Source organism: Paramisgurnus dabryanus, chromosome 5, assembly GCF_030506205.2.
Source record: "Paramisgurnus dabryanus chromosome 5, PD_genome_1.1, whole genome shotgun sequence".
Lineage (NCBI taxonomy): Eukaryota > Metazoa > Chordata > Actinopteri > Cypriniformes > Cobitidae > Paramisgurnus > Paramisgurnus dabryanus.
In genome coordinates this window covers 19,885,703-19,902,886 of record NC_133341.1, presented here as the reverse complement: position 1 = coordinate 19,902,886, position 17,184 = coordinate 19,885,703, and the positions used below count along the sequence as shown (strand labels likewise).

At 38.2% G+C, this 17,184-nt stretch overlaps 1 protein-coding gene across 1 annotated transcript; it reads right to left on the bottom strand.

The window, feature by feature from the left end:
- Positions 1-2,160: 2,160 nt before the first annotated feature.
- adamts8a (ADAM metallopeptidase with thrombospondin type 1 motif, 8a) lies at positions 2,161-15,759 on the bottom strand. Its single transcript, XM_065250211.1, has 9 exons — positions 14,718-15,759; positions 13,709-13,948; positions 12,564-12,696; positions 8,969-9,136; positions 7,031-7,323; positions 4,662-4,848; positions 4,305-4,477; positions 3,658-3,833; positions 2,161-3,488 (listed from the first exon to the last, which is right to left on the bottom strand). Exons 1-9 carry the CDS (start codon positions 15,438-15,440, stop codon positions 2,753-2,755), a joined length of 2,829 nt encoding a protein of 942 aa, XP_065106283.1. The 5' UTR covers positions 15,441-15,759; the 3' UTR covers positions 2,161-2,752.
- Between the last annotated feature and the right edge of the window lie 1,425 nt (positions 15,760-17,184).

The following is a 17,184-nucleotide window of genomic DNA, read 5'->3' as shown; positions in this document are numbered from 1 at the left end:
TAAAAATTAACAATGACTATCTCAAATTTATGTTAGTTGTATTCTAAGTATCTCTTTCTAATATTCCTAATATTAAACTTTTAATAAGTTTTAGTATCTTAGTATAATTAATGATAATTAATGTTTATTATTTACACCACCAGTCAGTTTATGCAGCTTTAAACTCTCATTGGTCCCAGTTTTATGACATTTTATTACATACATTAATTTATCATATATTCTGTGTAAACCTCAGAAAAATAAAGCTACTAACCAACAGCACTACACTGTAAAATTTAATGTTTTCAATTTTAAGTTTTTTTTATACATTTTCTTTGGAGGGGCCACCATGAAGGGATGCGACGTACATAACTGAAAAACTGCATGCCGAAAAAGTTTGAGAATAACTGCCATCATTTTGCAATACACCTTATTTTTAAAGAAGAACTTAAAAAAATGCCTTTATAAAATAGTTAATTATTTAAAGGGGGCATATAATGAAAAACTGACTTTTTTCAGGTTTAAGAGCTAAAATTGGGTCCCAGGTGCTTTTATCGTCCTAGAAAATGTGAAAAAGATCAACCCAGTAACTTAGTTTTGGTAAACTATTCTCTGCAAGCATATGAAAAACATAGCTAATTAAAAATGGTCTCCCTTTGTGATGTCAGAAGGGGATAATACCGCCCCTTAATCTGCACTATCCAACCACGGGACTGCCATTTAGTGCAGAGATCAGCTCATTTGCATTTAAAAGGACACACCCAAAAACGGCAAATTTTTGCTCACACCTACAAAGTGGCAATTTTAACATGTTATAATAAATTATCTATATGGTATTTTAAGCTAAAACTTCACATATGTACTCTGGGGACACCAAATATTTATTTTACATCTATTGTGAAATGTCCCCTTTAATGTGTTTTATAGAGGCCTTACAAATAAATATAAAACACTTTATTTTTGTTGACACATCTTTAATTGATTTAAATTCATACATAATTCATGACAGGACAGACAGCAGCATCAAGAAAAAAAACATTAGGTGTTAGGAATAGAAAAAATAAATAGCTTGTAAAAAGAAGCTATAACAACAGCATTGTGCAGACCTTCATTGAAGGGATAGAATGCTTTAGTTTTAAATATGCACCATTTCACTAACTTGCATACTTTTGAATCAAATGGAATGCAAATAGTATTTTCCCCCATATCTTTACCATCATTTTACATGTCCTGTTGAACTCAGTTACAGGCTATGTGATTTCGCCAAATTGAATCGCATTTACTTAAGCTACGTGAAACGGCTTTATTACTCTTCTGAAATTCAGTGCTTTTGTCTGGCAAGAGGAAAAATTTCAGAAATATTAGTCTTGTATGGTCTGTTGTGTCTGAAGAAACTCTTTACCTATCCCTATTTCATTAAATTCATATTTTAAATATTCATTAAAGTTTTTTTTTAATACATTAACAAAATATCATGTAGCATATGCCTCCACCCTATTCAAGAGCCACTCATGAAGGGTATGTGGGTGGTAGATTTTTGACAATTGCATTAAATGTATGTATACAGTGTCAACTAAAGCTTGGACGAGTAAAGAAAAATAAACAGAAATATAGACTGCAAAAATACATGCAATCTCATTGTGTTTTTCACAGGAAACATATTTATATACCTATAGGAAAGAGATTTTTTTAGTGTCTAATTGTTGTGTCCAAAAATATACAGTAAGTATCCACTTATCTAAATGAATATATTTAGTAATAAATTATTTGCCTCTGTAAACTCACATATGCCAGTACTGGTTATATATCATGATCCCTTTTATGTAATGTGTACCAGTGAATGCTAATAAAAACTGAATTTAAGGCACATTTTGCAGTCTTCACACTGTTCAGCTGTCAGACTGAAATACTGTAGCTTGTTGCCAAATGGCTGTATATATACAGAAAGACCAACAGTGTGTAAAAGAAAGCAACTCACTCTGATTCTTCATTACAAACTAAAAGCATTCATCCAAATCAACAATATTAACCAGGTTTATATTTTTAAGGTTAAATTTAAGAAAATCATTTTTTTTTAATATCCATGTCAATATTTGGGTGTACACTCACATATAGCTATTGTGTGGCCAGTAACGGACTTTACTTCCAAATACTGTATCTTCCAGTGTTGTAGTATGAAAAATCTGAAAGCTTTTGAGGGAAATACCAGTATTAAAAAGTAGCAGATAAAAAATAAAAACCAGGCTCATTGCTACAGAACAAAAGCTGGCAAGTTAAAAAATGTGTGAAATAAATGTATATAAAAAAATATAAAAATGCAGTCCGTTGTGGACGATTCTTAAAAGTTGGATAAAATGTAGCACCTTTCAGGTACCTCTCTAACGTTGAATAATTTCTTATTCAGATGTGGACTTTATTATAGAGGTACCCTACAAATGCTTTCAGCAGGTTTGTGCAAAGGTTACATTTTTTCCTCTTTACACAAATGTGAACGTTATGAAGCTTGTAATGACTGAGGTAGATCTCCGTGGGAGGTTACCTTTGTGGTTAAAACTGAACATAAAGATCAACACAGCGAATTAGGTTATTCCGTGATATAGGTAATAATTTATATCAAATGCCCGGGTTATGCTTGATATGTGATCTCCAATCTAATGCACTGAGCTCCAGCGCTTCTTTCTGAAGCATGGCTGGGGCTTTCTCAGTCGCTACATATGCAATTGATCCTACCACCACCTCCCTGTTTTCTGACACTGTGTACAAACTATCTGCTTTAGCAGTCTTGGTAAAAACAATCCCCCACAACTACCCCTGGTCTCTTGTCTGGGTTGCACTTCTCAAGCTCTAAAACCTTGCCTGTGTAATCCATGCAGACCACAGTACGGTGGCGCTCTCCGTGTCCGCACGTCCGCGAGCATGCTGACCACGGCCCCATTTGCCAGATGGGACAGGGTAGGTCCCCGCACGGCCGGATGTCTGCGGGTCGCAGGTCAGTGTCACAGAGGTAGGACAGGGATCCCTCAACATCTTTGCACTCCACGCTTCTCCTGGACCATCCAGCACCACAGCTCTTGGAGCACTCGGACCACTCACCCAGGACCCAGTCGCCCCCTCCAAACGGTAAAATGAGGTGTGGTGATATCCTGCTCTCTGAGCCAGGCTTGCTAAAAGGTACATCCCTTGGCAAAAAGAATGTGTACTTGACCCTAGGAGGCAAGGTGTCCCCACCTGTGGATAACAGCTGGACAGTGATAGCCTCCCGAAGTTTGTGAAAGCTGAGGAGTCGCTCCAAGGTGGTAGAAGAGCCGCTGTAGCGAAGCACAGCGCCAGGCACTGGCATGTCCTGCTCTGCCATGGACACTGAGAAATTCCCATTCAGGATGTAGGTTCCATCTTGTGCCTTTATTGCCAAGTAGTTGCCATCATGCATGACGCCTCGATGGCTGCGCTGTTTTATGTCTATATTAGTGGCACCAGCAGGGATGGTAACAATATCATTGTAACCAAAACTGTGAAAATATTACGAGCACAAATAAAGTAATAAAGTTTTCAAATGTAAAACACTTCAAGGTTATTTAAGCAGATCACTCCTTCCACAATATTTATGTTCCATGCAGGTTTTTTACATGTTAAATGACATTTAGTAATAAATTAGTGAAATATGCTCATCAGACTTACATTGCTTTGTTTAGCGAGCCACTTATTTTCCTACAGGTCGTACTGTCACCTCCACAGACGCCACATTTATCCAGTCGTTCGTTGGAGCCGATCACCTGGTCACAACCAGCTTTGATGCACTGGCCCTGAATACATATGGATGTTGTATCTGGTCCACAGGTGGTGCCATCCACAACCTGCCCAGCAACAATAAAAGATCAATGTAAGAATAGAAGGAAACCTTGAAACTTAAAAACACACAACATAGCAGCCTAAGTGCGCAAGTGAGATGTGTTTTCAGACAAGCTTAAGGAAAAGCAGTTATATTGCTCCTGTTAACCACATAAAGCAGAAAAGCAAAAACTCTGGCCTGATGACGCAAAACTACATTTTAACTGTATCTGAAATATCAGTTTCACAGAAGAGCTTAAGCGAGTAGCTGGACGGTAGAGTTAGAAGGCTCAGATTTCACATTTTACAACAGGGAAAATATTTCATGCATGAGAGTTTAGTGGAAGTGTAAAGATATCAATGGGCATGTGGCATGAGGGAAGTCTAAGAAAGAGATCAGACCTCCTAAAGCTTTATAGCAGGCCAGATGCTGAAATGTATTTCACATATTGTCATTATTACTGATCGAATTGAAAACGTTTTCAGCAAATGTGCACCTTGGCTTCGAAAACTTTGAATTCATTGCTCCCTTTGGCTCGGCAGACGAGTTTGCAGCGGTCTCGTGGAGAGACACCGGAATATTTGGGGATCCATTGCTTTATATTCCCTTGAATGTCTAAGTAACGTTCGCTGTTATACTTCTCGCATTGCTCCTCTCTGAAGCTTTTTCCTGTGGATATAAATTGTCACTAGTGAACAACTACAGTAGGAACAATGTGATCAAAACAAATGCATGGTCCTAAAATGCAAAGCATCTTTCGACCCCACACTCATTCTTTAGGCCTCAATTATGTGACCCAATGTGACCTAAGTCTGCATGGAAAGAACATAGAGGTTTATTTATAAATTGTTACCATGGTCTTCTGGGCACGTCTGAGTGCCGCAGGATTGGTATTTGACCCTCTGTCCCACACAGTACGATCCACCATTCTGTGGCACTGGAGCAGTGCACTCACGGTAAGAAAACTCCACACCCCCACCGCATGTCCGTGAGCACGGCCCCCAAGTGCCCCATTCACCCCAACCGCCATTGACTGGCATCTGGAACACAAATAGCGCACGTTAGATATACATTTCAGTCTAAAAGTAGGGCCTGGTACAAAAATAGTGCTTGCATTATTCTAGTTCAATGCTTCATAGTTCAACTATTTGTTTTATGTAACATTTTATATAGTAACTAATGGTTTCATGTTAATCAGTCCACTCTTGAACTCAACAAAAGAGATGTGTATTCATAATACTGTGCACATCGTGACCCTTGATCTAGACATGCATGTAAACATCCCTTCCAGTAAGCCACGTGCTGACAGAAGACGGGCATACCACACTGCATTTCTTTAAAGGTTTTTTATGAGTTGGCTGAGGGACGGCTTCTCACAGCCAGGCCGTCTGGGATCACGAGCTGGGTTTTTTTAGCACACCACACCAAATATAATCATACTTTTTTAAAATGCTTTGCTGAATACAGCACAACTGCATCTTAAACCGATGGCCCAAAAATATTGATTTTTTTCTTTATCTAAACCTCTTTTTCTGATTCTCTCTCACTTTCTCTCCCTTTCTGGCATTTAAAAGCTGAATTTCAAGTAGATTGATTATTTTAAGCTGCTCGGAATCGGGGGCCAGCTGGGAACCGAGAGGCGGAATGGGTTTTATTTTTGATGTGAAACAGTCTGATTCCAAGTGAGTTGGACTCCTTCAAACATGTAAACAATATGGTGAAAAGAATGTGTCATCTTGAGCTGAGAAAAGTACAAATAGGGAAATATTCACAATTTACACATTCCCCCCACTTTCAGAACTGGTAAACAGGGTTTTATCACCCAGTTCTGTGGTGAAAAACATTTGTGCTGCACAAAACAACAACTTTAAGACCAAAACGAAGCCACAGCAAACTGGTTGCTTCAGCAGTAAGCAGTCTTTTTATGTTTATATTTGAATATTAACTGAATCTCATTTAATATTCATGATCCAAGCTAATTAGTTTATAATATTTGACCCTGCCTCAACAAACACAGCTAAAGTTTTTTTTTTTTGGTTATTTACTGTTTTCTACATAAAATCATTCTGTTAAAATATATGGCCATGTCAAAGACTGAAATCACAGTGAAATTAATTATTGATAATGTGATAATTAGATTATGAGACTTCAATGGTTTTCACAGGAAGGGTCACATGTCCCTGAAAATTTGTTTAAAAAGTTGTTAAAGGGACATTCCACTTTGTTTGAAAATATCCTCATTTTCCAGCTCCCCTAGAGGTAAATATTTGATTCTTACCGTTTTGGAATCCATTCAGCTGATCTCCGGGTCTGGCGGTAGCACTTTTAGCATAGCTTAGCACAATCCATTGAATCTGATTAGACCATTAGCATAGCACTAAAAATTAACCAAAGAGTTTCAATATTTTTCCTATTTAAAACTTGACTCTTCTGTAGTTACATCATGTACTAAGACCGACAGACAAATAAAAGTTGCGATTTTCTAGAGAGATAGCTAGGAACTATACTCTCAAACTGGCGTAATAATCAAGGACTTTGCTGATGTAACATGGCTGCAGCAGGCGTAGTGATATTACGCACTACCCGAAAATAGTCCCCTGCCATTGAAAGTAACCAAGGCGACTATTTTCTGGCAGTGCGTAATATCACTACGCCTACTGCAGCCATGTTTCATGAGCAAAGTAACTGATTGTTACGCCAGTTTGAGAGTATAGTTCCTAGACATATCTGCCTAGAAAATCGCAACTTTTAATTTTCTGTCAGTTTTAGTACACGATGTAACTACAGATGAGTCAAGTTTTAAATAGGAAAAATATCAAAACTCTTTGGTTATTTTTTAGCGAGATGCTAATGGTCTAATCAGATTCAATGGATTGTGCTAAGCTATGCTAAAAGTGGTAAGATCAATGGTAAGAATCAAATGTTTAACTCTAGGGGAGTTGGAAAATGAGCATATTTTCAAAAAAAGTGGAATGTCCCTTTAATAATTCGAATTCAAGATAATTGAGGGAGTATGCACAAAAGTTGTTAAAAAGAAGGGTAGGGCACTATACAAGGGCCCATAAGTAAGGCGCACCAAAAATGACGGTTATTTTATTTAATTGTGGTGCCCATAAATCTGCACATGGGCGTTTCCGTTCTTTTCATCTCAGTTTAGATGTATACGTGCTGACAGGTAAAGTGTAATAAAATGACGCAGATACACGCATTCTCTTTGCATACCTCTCCTGTCTCCTCTAGAAAGCTTGACACACACGAACCCTCACGGCACCTCTTCTCCTCCCCACAGGAAGTCCCATCAGCCCAGGGAAGGCTTCCATTCCGGGTGGTGCACTGAGTTTTTCCTTCCTCTCGACACCACAGCTGCATACACGCCTGATCTTCAGGCGCATTGGGACAGCGGGTGTACTCCTCCCCGAAAGCCTGCTGGCACTGCCGGTCGAGTCCAAACGTAAGGCCGGGGAGGTCTGCAGGTAAAGGAAGGGTCTTCTCAGGTGAATCCAACAAACAGTCACCTGTAGAGTGCGGAAAGGATTGTTTTTGAGAAGGTAACAGATGTTGTGCACTAAAGACCCTTCAATTATTAAGTTCTTATTCAGCTCTTCAACGGAAGTAATGATGGTTATGATTTGTACTGTTGTTCTTGTTAAGCCAGATGACTTTGATCAAGCTTTTTGGCATTTATTTCGGCTAAAACGAAGTGTAAAACAGGTGTGCGCATTAGCTTGAGGGGCAATTTTTTTTTGTTGCAGAGAGATCTCACTGTACTCTTTCGTCATAATGTGCATAAGACATAATAGTCTCCCATCTGGAGATTTCCATGATGTAATCTATTATTGTGGGGCTTCAGTTTACTCACCCCTAGCGCCCCCAATAATGTAATCTGTAACAAAAGAAAGCTATTTTACTGCAAGGGTTGTCTGTTCTGATTCGCTCCCAAGCTGTTTTATCCATATGGATCAGAAAGCAATGCACACAGTAAAACACCCTGAAACAATTACGCAGACTTTTTCACTCCCTTTGTTTTCTTCCAAGATTCATTCTCTGAAATCTAATTAACCTTCAAATTTGTGTTGAAGACATTCATTTTTATGCACTCAGAAACGTTTCAATACATTGAACTGAAACACTTTTTGGTCACATACATTAAACCTTTTACGAACGTGCAGTGATGAAAGAATTTTGCCAAAGCGGATACAGGAATAACCACATTGGAATGGAAAATAACAGACTTGAAGTCATATCAGTTCATCGTCTACCTGTGGCAACAGTACGACCGGTAAATACGACATGTGCTTGGCTACACGCAGCGTCTCTGTGAGGGAAAACAGTCGTTAAACTTGGAATGTGTGAGTCACTAAAGATGAGTCAGTAGACGAGCAGGAACGTGAGAGTCCGTAGACGGAGATATCGACAGAAAGAGAAAATATGTCTAACATATATCTTCGGGCTGTCGTTTTCTCTTATCTGAGCTAATCTGGGTTGTTTTATATTATCTGAGACTGAGGCACAGGTCAGCTTTGATGGTAAATTTGTTCATAAATCAAATATATATATATATATATATACACGTGTGTGTGTGTGTGTGTGTGTGTGTGTGTGTGTGTGTGTGTGTGTGTGTGTGTGTGTGTGTGTGTGTGTGTGTGTGTGTGTGTGTGTGTACTTTACAGATGAAGCAAGTGAGAGAGAGAGCCTCTGTAAACATTGTTAGTTTTGACACTCAGCAAAATTACACAATGTGGTCCCACCCACCATTATTAGTGGTTAGGGAGAAAATTCAGATTGAAGAGGCATTTAAAGACACACGCAAAAAAAGTAAATTCATAAAACACAGGCATTCACATTATAGAGATTTTTTATCGCACTGTAAGCTCAAAATTATACACCAGATACTCGAAATGTTTCCATTAACCTAAGAATGACAGTTCAGTCGCTCAAAACTGAATGTGTATGGGGAGATTCTGTTTGATGGCCAAAAACCAAACAAAAACTGAAAAACTGGTTAAGTGAAACAAATCCAGCTGTTAATAAAAAATACATTTAAAAGACAAATGCATGATATGGTACCATTTTTCACTGAGTACTTTTGCACTGACATAAAACGTTTCGAAGAAGTTAAATGAGTAAAACAGATTCCTGACAAACTGTGCACGCCCATACCGTGTCCATTGTCGAAGAACTCAGTGATGTACAGTGCACTACATGGGGACCATGGAAGGGTTTTGTTGAGGTGGATAAAGTACGGAGCCATCATATGGTGTCCATTGAGATGCCCAAACCATTTCTCACAGTTTTTGGAGTCATCGTGTGGCATGCTAAGAACATGGCCTAAGAACAGAATGAAACAAAATAAATCAAACAAAAAGCAAAATAAGAAAAAAAATGGAATGAATGAGAGAAATGTAATTATATCTACAGTATATATGAAGATATCAGATGCAAAACCCTCTAAGTGCGTCTGACATGTTTTCTTGTAAATGAGCAATTACCAAATCTGAATGTCTTTCGCTGCAATCCCCTCTGCATGCAAGCTTTTTGGGAAAAAATCTCCACTTCTAAAAAAGTCTCGAGTCACTCTTCACTGCCCTTTCTGAATAAAGGTAAAAGGCTAAAAAAATCACTCAATATCCTGAAATACTCAGTAAACCTCCTAAAACAGCTTGAAAGGGATAGTTTGGCCAAAAATGATATTAAACCCTTGATTTACTCACCCCCAAGCTGTCGGAGTTGCATATGTCCATAATTTTTCAGACAAACACATTTTCGGATATTTAAAAAATGTTTTAGATCTTTCAGTTGATTAAATGTAATGTTACGGGGTCCACCCATAGTCCACGACCTTCAAGTCCAAAAAAAGTGCGTCCATCCTTCACAAATTAAATCCAAACGACTCCGAGATGATAAACAAAGGTCTTCTGAGGGTAATCCGCGCGGTGTTGTTGTAGAAATATCCATATTTAAAACTTTATTAACGAAAATAAATACCTTCCGGTAGCGCCGCCATCTTAGACTCCTCTGTATTCAGGAAAGAGTATTAGCATAGTGTACGCACTTTTCTTAGTGACGTATGACAAATTCGGAGGGCGGGGCACAGAGCAGCAGTAGAGTAGTCTTCGTAGGCTGCGTAAGCTCTCATCCTGAATGCGGACGCGACTAAGATGGCGGAGCTACCAGAAGGTATTTATTTTTGTTAATAAAGTTTTAACTATTGATATTTTTACAACAACACTGCGCGGATTACCCTCAGAAGACATTTGTTTATCATCCTGGAGCCGTTTGGATTTAATTTGTAAAGGATGGACGCACTTTTTTGGACTTGAAGGTCGTTGACTATGGGTGGACCCCGTAACATTGCATTTAATCAACTGAAAGATCTAAAACATTTTCTAAAATATCCGAAAATGTGTTTTTCTGAAAAACGATATGAAACTCGGACAGCTTGGGGGTGAGTAAATCATGGGTTTCAAATCATTTTTGGCCGAACTATCCCTTAAATGAAATTCAATGTATGTGTGTCACAGTGGCGGCCCGTGACTGCTCTTCCAAGGGGCGCAAATTCAAAATATGTTTTTGGAGTGTTGTGTGTTGCTTGTGATTTCAAAGTATGTTTTCTGCGCGTCGAGTGAACCATGTGCGTCACGTGTTTTGTCAAAATAAGTGCCTGCTGCACACGCGTCAAAACCGTTTATGATATTTTTTTATTAAGAAAATATAAACAAAACAATTGTTGTACATACAACACAATGAAACTGCTCAAGTAACATTTCAAGTGCTAGGGGGTGGTATCAAATACAAACAATATTATATAAAGATTTTGAAGAGAGTACATACTTGTAAAATATGGATAGCTTTGCGTTTTTTTGAGGGCAATATCGAATCAATATAACACTTTACTTCATTTTTAAAAGCAATAAAACATGTTTTTTTCCTGACATTTTACACTTGTGAATGTGAAATTGTGCCATTAAAATAAAAAAATTGATAAAATAAGTGTGGGTCTGTTTATCAGTAATACCTAAAAGAACATCTTTCAACTGTAAAGTAAAACTTTCTTCAACATTGTCAATAATAAAATTAAGTACATTTTGCCAGAAAAGATACATGAACCGTTTATGATAAAAGAGATGCTCACTTTCACAAAATACACGCAAGACACTCCCTTAACAGTAAACTCTGATTACGCATGAGATTATGCGAGTATCTGGCAAACACGAGCGTCTCTTTTATCATAAACCCGTTAGACGCGTCTGCAGCAGGCACTTATTTTGACAAGACACGTGATGCACACAGGATCTCTCAACGCGCAGAACACATATTTTGAAATTACGAATCACACACATGATGGGCTACATACATGTTGTGTGCCCTCGAAAAAAGAAGTCACTTGTCTCCACTGGTGTGTCATTGTTTATACGATTCTTTTTCCATGCACTTAGAGCACTTTGCTGAAAAATCATATTCTGTCAACAAACGGTTTTTCTGAATGGCCTGGGGCCAGAATTATATGGATTTAAATACGGTTTAGAATGGTTTTGCATCTGAGCTCTTCCTACTCAGTCTCATGTAGATGCATAAATAACAAAGTGTGAAAACTTGTGCAATACACCATATTCCAATTTTATGTGCATATGATACGCCAGTCCTTCCGGTTCACTTAATACAGCGCATCTTTTTGTGTCGTTTTATGTATTGGTTTCTCCATTTTTTCTGGTTTTTAAACCATTTTCGCTAGGGTTTGGATTTGGGATTTGCTTTAGGATGATATTTAATATATAGGTTTCTCCAAATTTTTGTCTATTTTTAAGCCATGGTCGCTTGGAGTTGGGGTTAGAATTGGGGTTTGGGTTAGGATGTTATTTTAAAACAAAAAGTTGTTCTAACCCCAAACCCAAGTTACAATGGTTAAAAAACAGAAAAAATTGAAAAAAAAAACACTACAAAAAACAATACAAAAAACAATACAAAAAGATGCGCCGTATTAAGTGAACGGGAAGGACTGGCGTATCATATGCATGCAAAATTGGAATTTGGCGTATGTATTGCACGAGTTTCCACACTTCATGCTATTTATACGCATCTCCATGAGACTGGGCTGACTCTTCATATGTACAGCTATTACTCTGCTATATTGTGTACTTTCATTTGTAGTTCACTTACAACCAAATATACAACACATGCAATATTTAATCAAAAAGGTTATTATAATTGTATAACAGTAAAGAAAAGTGTTCAATAAAATGTTCTGTGAAACAAAATAATCATGTCATCCTTTCATTAGAAGATACAGTCTTGAACATGTTCACTGCAACAAAACATTGCTAAGCAAAAAAAAAAAAAGGACTTGGGTGCTGAATACCAATACAAGAGGTCATACCTGTGTTCATGCATGAAGGATTAAACTATACCGTATGCTTTATAAAGTGCAATATATTACTGCCACTGCACTTTAGTGCATTTTAAGAAGAGAGTTTTCATGAAACAGTCTTTACTGTTAAAGACATATTTTTGTGTGTTTATATTCAAATGATTTTATCAGCTCAATCCTCAGAATTCAAGATGACGTCAATCCTTAGCATATTTAGCTGCTGAAAACAGCTGGTTTGCATCAATTAATGATTCAGTCTGGACCACATGCTCTTGTCCAGACAGTATGGTGAAATATCCAGCAACAGACATGGAGTCTAGTTATGTGTATGTGTGTGTGTGTGCGTGTGTGTGTGTGTTGGTCTACAGATATGCGCACGACTGAACATACCGAGTTCATGTGATACAGTGAAAGCGGCCTGAAGGCCGTTGTCCTCTATAACCGAGCAGCTTCTTTTGGGGTCACACATAGTGCCAACATCAGCTACACCCAGAGTGTCACAATCCTTATATCCACAAATATCCTGAGGTCAAAAAAGATAGACAAGTGGTCAAAGCAGAGAGAGAGAGAGAGAGAAAATGAGACAGGATTGGACAGAAAAGAGAGAAGCAGAAGGAATCATGAGAGGGGGACACATCTGAAACACTGATATCCAGACGTCGCTACATTAGTTCCAGACAGACCTTTCATCCCAAGCAGGCATTTGCCAGCAAAACATATTTGTCAGTGTTTCCATCGTAAAATGAAGCAAATACATGGCAGACTGAGTGCAAGGGGGAAAATTAACTGTGAGATAACTGGACCACACAACTTATGCAGACCAAAGGATCTGTTCCACACTTTCCTGTGCAAACAAGACTTAACCTTGACTGGGGAAAACATCTTAGCCATTTGAGACAACCAGAGGGACAGAAACATGATGAATAAAACAACCTGTTTCTCCATCCAGCCCCAGAAGAACTGAGACCACCGCAGATTGTGTTATTCTGCTGTAGGCTAGCTCAATGTCCAGCCAAATCTACTTTATCTACTGTATCCGGTGCTAACCCTCCGCTTTTGGCAGACCAACGATATTATGCATGCTGTCTACAAGACAGAAGAAGGAGTTCCCTGCTGAACACTGTGATCGTGACCCTGTCATTGAATGAATTAAATTATTTGTTGTCCTGGAAAAGTAGTGGCCAAGTGAGTTAATCAAATTCTGAAGCTAACAATGTCTGTAAAATGTGATAAATGTGTTGTTGTTCTCTGACACGGACTGGAAATGTTGGGGAGACAGAGTTGGCATCTTTCCCAATGGAAAAATGACTAAATGACCTACATATTTCTAGCCTTTAAAGCATGAGGCAAATCTGGTACATTAAAGCCCAGTCCCATCATAAATTTACCAAGCTCCACAGGGCATCAGTTTAATCGTAGTGAGTTACTTTCATGCATCTGGATGAACTTCTAAGCAAAAAGAAGCATTTCCATTTATGTATTTTCATGTAAATGTTTATCACTCGGATAAATGGATACTGGTTCGTGTTTCTCACCTCCCTTGTGAACAAGATAGCAGTGTCATAATGTTCAGGGTGTCTCTGGCTGCCTGGGTTGAAAAGTTGTTGCCACATGCAGAAGTTGCGCAGCGCAACTCCACCGTTGCTAGAAAGCTCCGGCCCCACCTCTTCATCCTCCACAACCAGCATCTTTACTACTACCAGACTCACTGCATTTTTCAGGCTAGGGTGCGCATAAATCTGTGCTGCAATGGACATGACAGTCAGGAGGTAGTGCTGCCAAAAAGAGACAGAAATTACAATTTTAAAAACAGCTCAGCATCATTTTAATTAGCTTTACCTCAGTTATCTGAATTAACATGGATTACACTTCATTACACTCTAGTAAATCAGCATTTTGTTCTTCAAACTACTAAGTGAAGTAAGAAAAGGGAGGCCCATGGGAGCTAAATATTTAAACATTTGTTTTTCGTTCTATCAATAAAATGGGTCAAAACATCTCCTGGCGTTCCTTCTTTTCCAGATGGTTCCTTCCCTCTCTCTCTTTTTCTCCCACACACATACTTTGATTCACAGACGAGTTTCATATTTTGTTACACTCCGTATAACCAACCTCTCAGTCACCCTCAAACCGCAAGTTTTAGTGGTCTGTCTGATTCGTGTTTATTTTCATTGCTTTAGCCATAAACTGAGCATTAAGAGCCAGCCTTTATTTTACTACTCATTGCAGTATTAGAAACTCACCTATGATAGGTTCATGGATGACCTTTGAATACATTTTCCATTCAACATCATTTAAGATAATAAAGGCTGACTATAACAAAACATAAGAGGAGTCGATTTTTGTCCTGACACTTTGGATAACACATAGCTTATGGCTTTGGTGAAACAGCAAATCGGGTAGCAGACATATTTTATTGGTAGGTCTACATAATTTGCAAATATTTACAATGTTAAACAATTTAGATATATTTTTTGAAATATTACATAAAACCTATACAAAAGTTTGCTCCGTAAGTGCGTTCATGCGCACTTTTCATCCCACCTTTATCTCGTCTCCATAGAAACGTGCCATTGAAGCGTCAGCAACCACCAGCGTCTCGATGAATCTCGCAGACGACACGAATCGTTTTGCACGATTTGATTTGCCGTCTTCCTCTACGCTAGAGTTCAAGTTGCTGTCTGTCCCAAAACTGTCAATTTTAACTTGATCAAAGACGATTTTTGACGCCGTCTGGCTGTCAGAAAAAGCTCGTCTTCTGACAATATGCACCTGCGGGAAAGATTTCCTGCTGTTCTTGTCGCTCGCTTTGGGCTGGATGAAGTACTCATCCCCTTGCGTGATGAAACTACCGTAAATGCCGTGACAGAGACTGACAGCGACCACCGATTCCTCTTCAGAGTTGACGGTACCGGTGTAAAAACAGTCTCTGATGTCCGCATCGCTGTCTATGTAGTCGGTGACATCCCTGAGAGCAGCTTCTCTGTGTGAGCCGTGTAAAACGGCGGCAAGGTGCTTCGCTTTAATGCGCTGCACGTTTAATGCTGGAGCCACAAACCTGCTGTCCGGCGTCAGGTCGAGCAGGAAACGTTGGCCAAATGCATCTATCTTAAAACGCTGTCTTTCCCCACTCTTCCAAAAAACACCTTGTTTAAATGTAAGGTTTACCGGCACAGTCTCCTGTTCCTCGTTTATTTCACCGAGAACAAACTGAGACACGAGAAGAATCACAAAGCAAATCATAAAACAACCAATTGTGGGTGCCATTTTAACAGTTTAATTACAAATCGCAGAATTTGACGAGATATATTGGGGTGTCTCCTGAAGTTGTAAATATCCAAAACTTTATGTTGAAAACAGCAACACCTGAACCAAGCGAGCGGACGCAAAATATAGTATGTTATTTTAAAACAATAAAAATAAAGATGAACGAAATGAATAAACTGCGAGCAGTAGCTCTTTATCTGATGACAGTATAAAAAAATGTAATTAAGCGGTTTTATCAGTCTTGCGATTTTATTAATAATGTACAAAATATCTAGTCTTGTGAGGAAAAACCCATCCGACTCGCACTGTATACGCGATGAATGCTCGTGTCGCTGGTATTTATACAGTCTTGGGCTTCTGGAGCACACGCGGTTTATTTTTGATATTCATTTTCTCTCCTCCCCCTCGTGCGCCAAAGCAAAAAGATCAGTTTGATCCAATGGCGCTACTGGTACGCCCCCTTTTCACTATTGCTATTATTATAACAGCCGACTGGAATGCTGCAGGCCTGTCAAAGTATGTGTTGAGTGTCAACCATGTAGATAAACCAAATAAATCCTGGAAAACCCAACTTGATTGGAACAACGTCACGAATTATGTCTTTACATCTAGTCATAGCATGTATAGCCTACACAATAATAATATTACCACCAGATTTTTGCTAGGCTACTTTATGAAAGTTTATTTATTTATATTGAATGTTTGATTTAAATCTCCTGTTTTACTTTTTTGTAAAAATCTGTTTATTGCACTTTCTGTAGACCTATCGTTGTTATTTTGTCATGTTGCATATTATTTAAGATATTTTGATGTTTTAATGTTCATGTTTGTACGTACATTTTTTCCCCCAAAAAATAAGTGTCCTTTAGTACGGAGTTTTAAAGGTCTAACTATGCCCACTACAGTATCAACTCTATTCATAGTAATATTGGCTACAATACATTATGCATTTCTTCCCCCAGGGGTTTATTTTGGGTTTCTAGTTTGATTTACAAACTTTACACACTGCGAACCCCTAAACCCCCTGAAAACTAATGCAGAATTTATTAGGAAGATTGACACAGCATGTTATTGGAAATACAATGCAAAGTGACTGATTTCCACCACTAAGTGGCAGTGTTGTAACATTTATAATATAAAATCGTAAACTAGCTGCACTCTCTGAAGAGCCTAGAGATCCTACTTTCCAAGATAGAAAAAAAAAACATATTAATCAAACCAAAAACTTGTTCATTTATTTTGTGTGCGATTGCAAGATAGTCTTTTGAAATCATCAGTAGGATGGGGGTACATTTTGTTCTACTAGAATTAAATAAAGTTGTCCTGACAAGTTTTCAACACCAGATGTCGTTATAACACCTTTTATCAAATAGACTACAATAACCAAGGGCACTTTTTAACTTCAGCAGCTCTGACAGATGCATTACGACTACATTGTACATTCTATTTTTTAACTAATAACTTAAAATGCATTTAATACTAGGATCATCTGCGAAACTTGTTTCTCTCTGAGTTTTTAAGACATCAACATAATGATAAAAATGGGCCATTTACCATGTTATCCCAAGATATTGCTACCATTATGGTAACATAACATAATATAGGCGTAACTTTCTTTACATAACTTCACTTTAAATAACACTTATACGTGTTCTGAATAGGTTGCATATAGACCATATACATGAAATGGATGCAGGTACGGTTTATTTATTATATAAAAAAGGCACAAACAAGCAATATTATT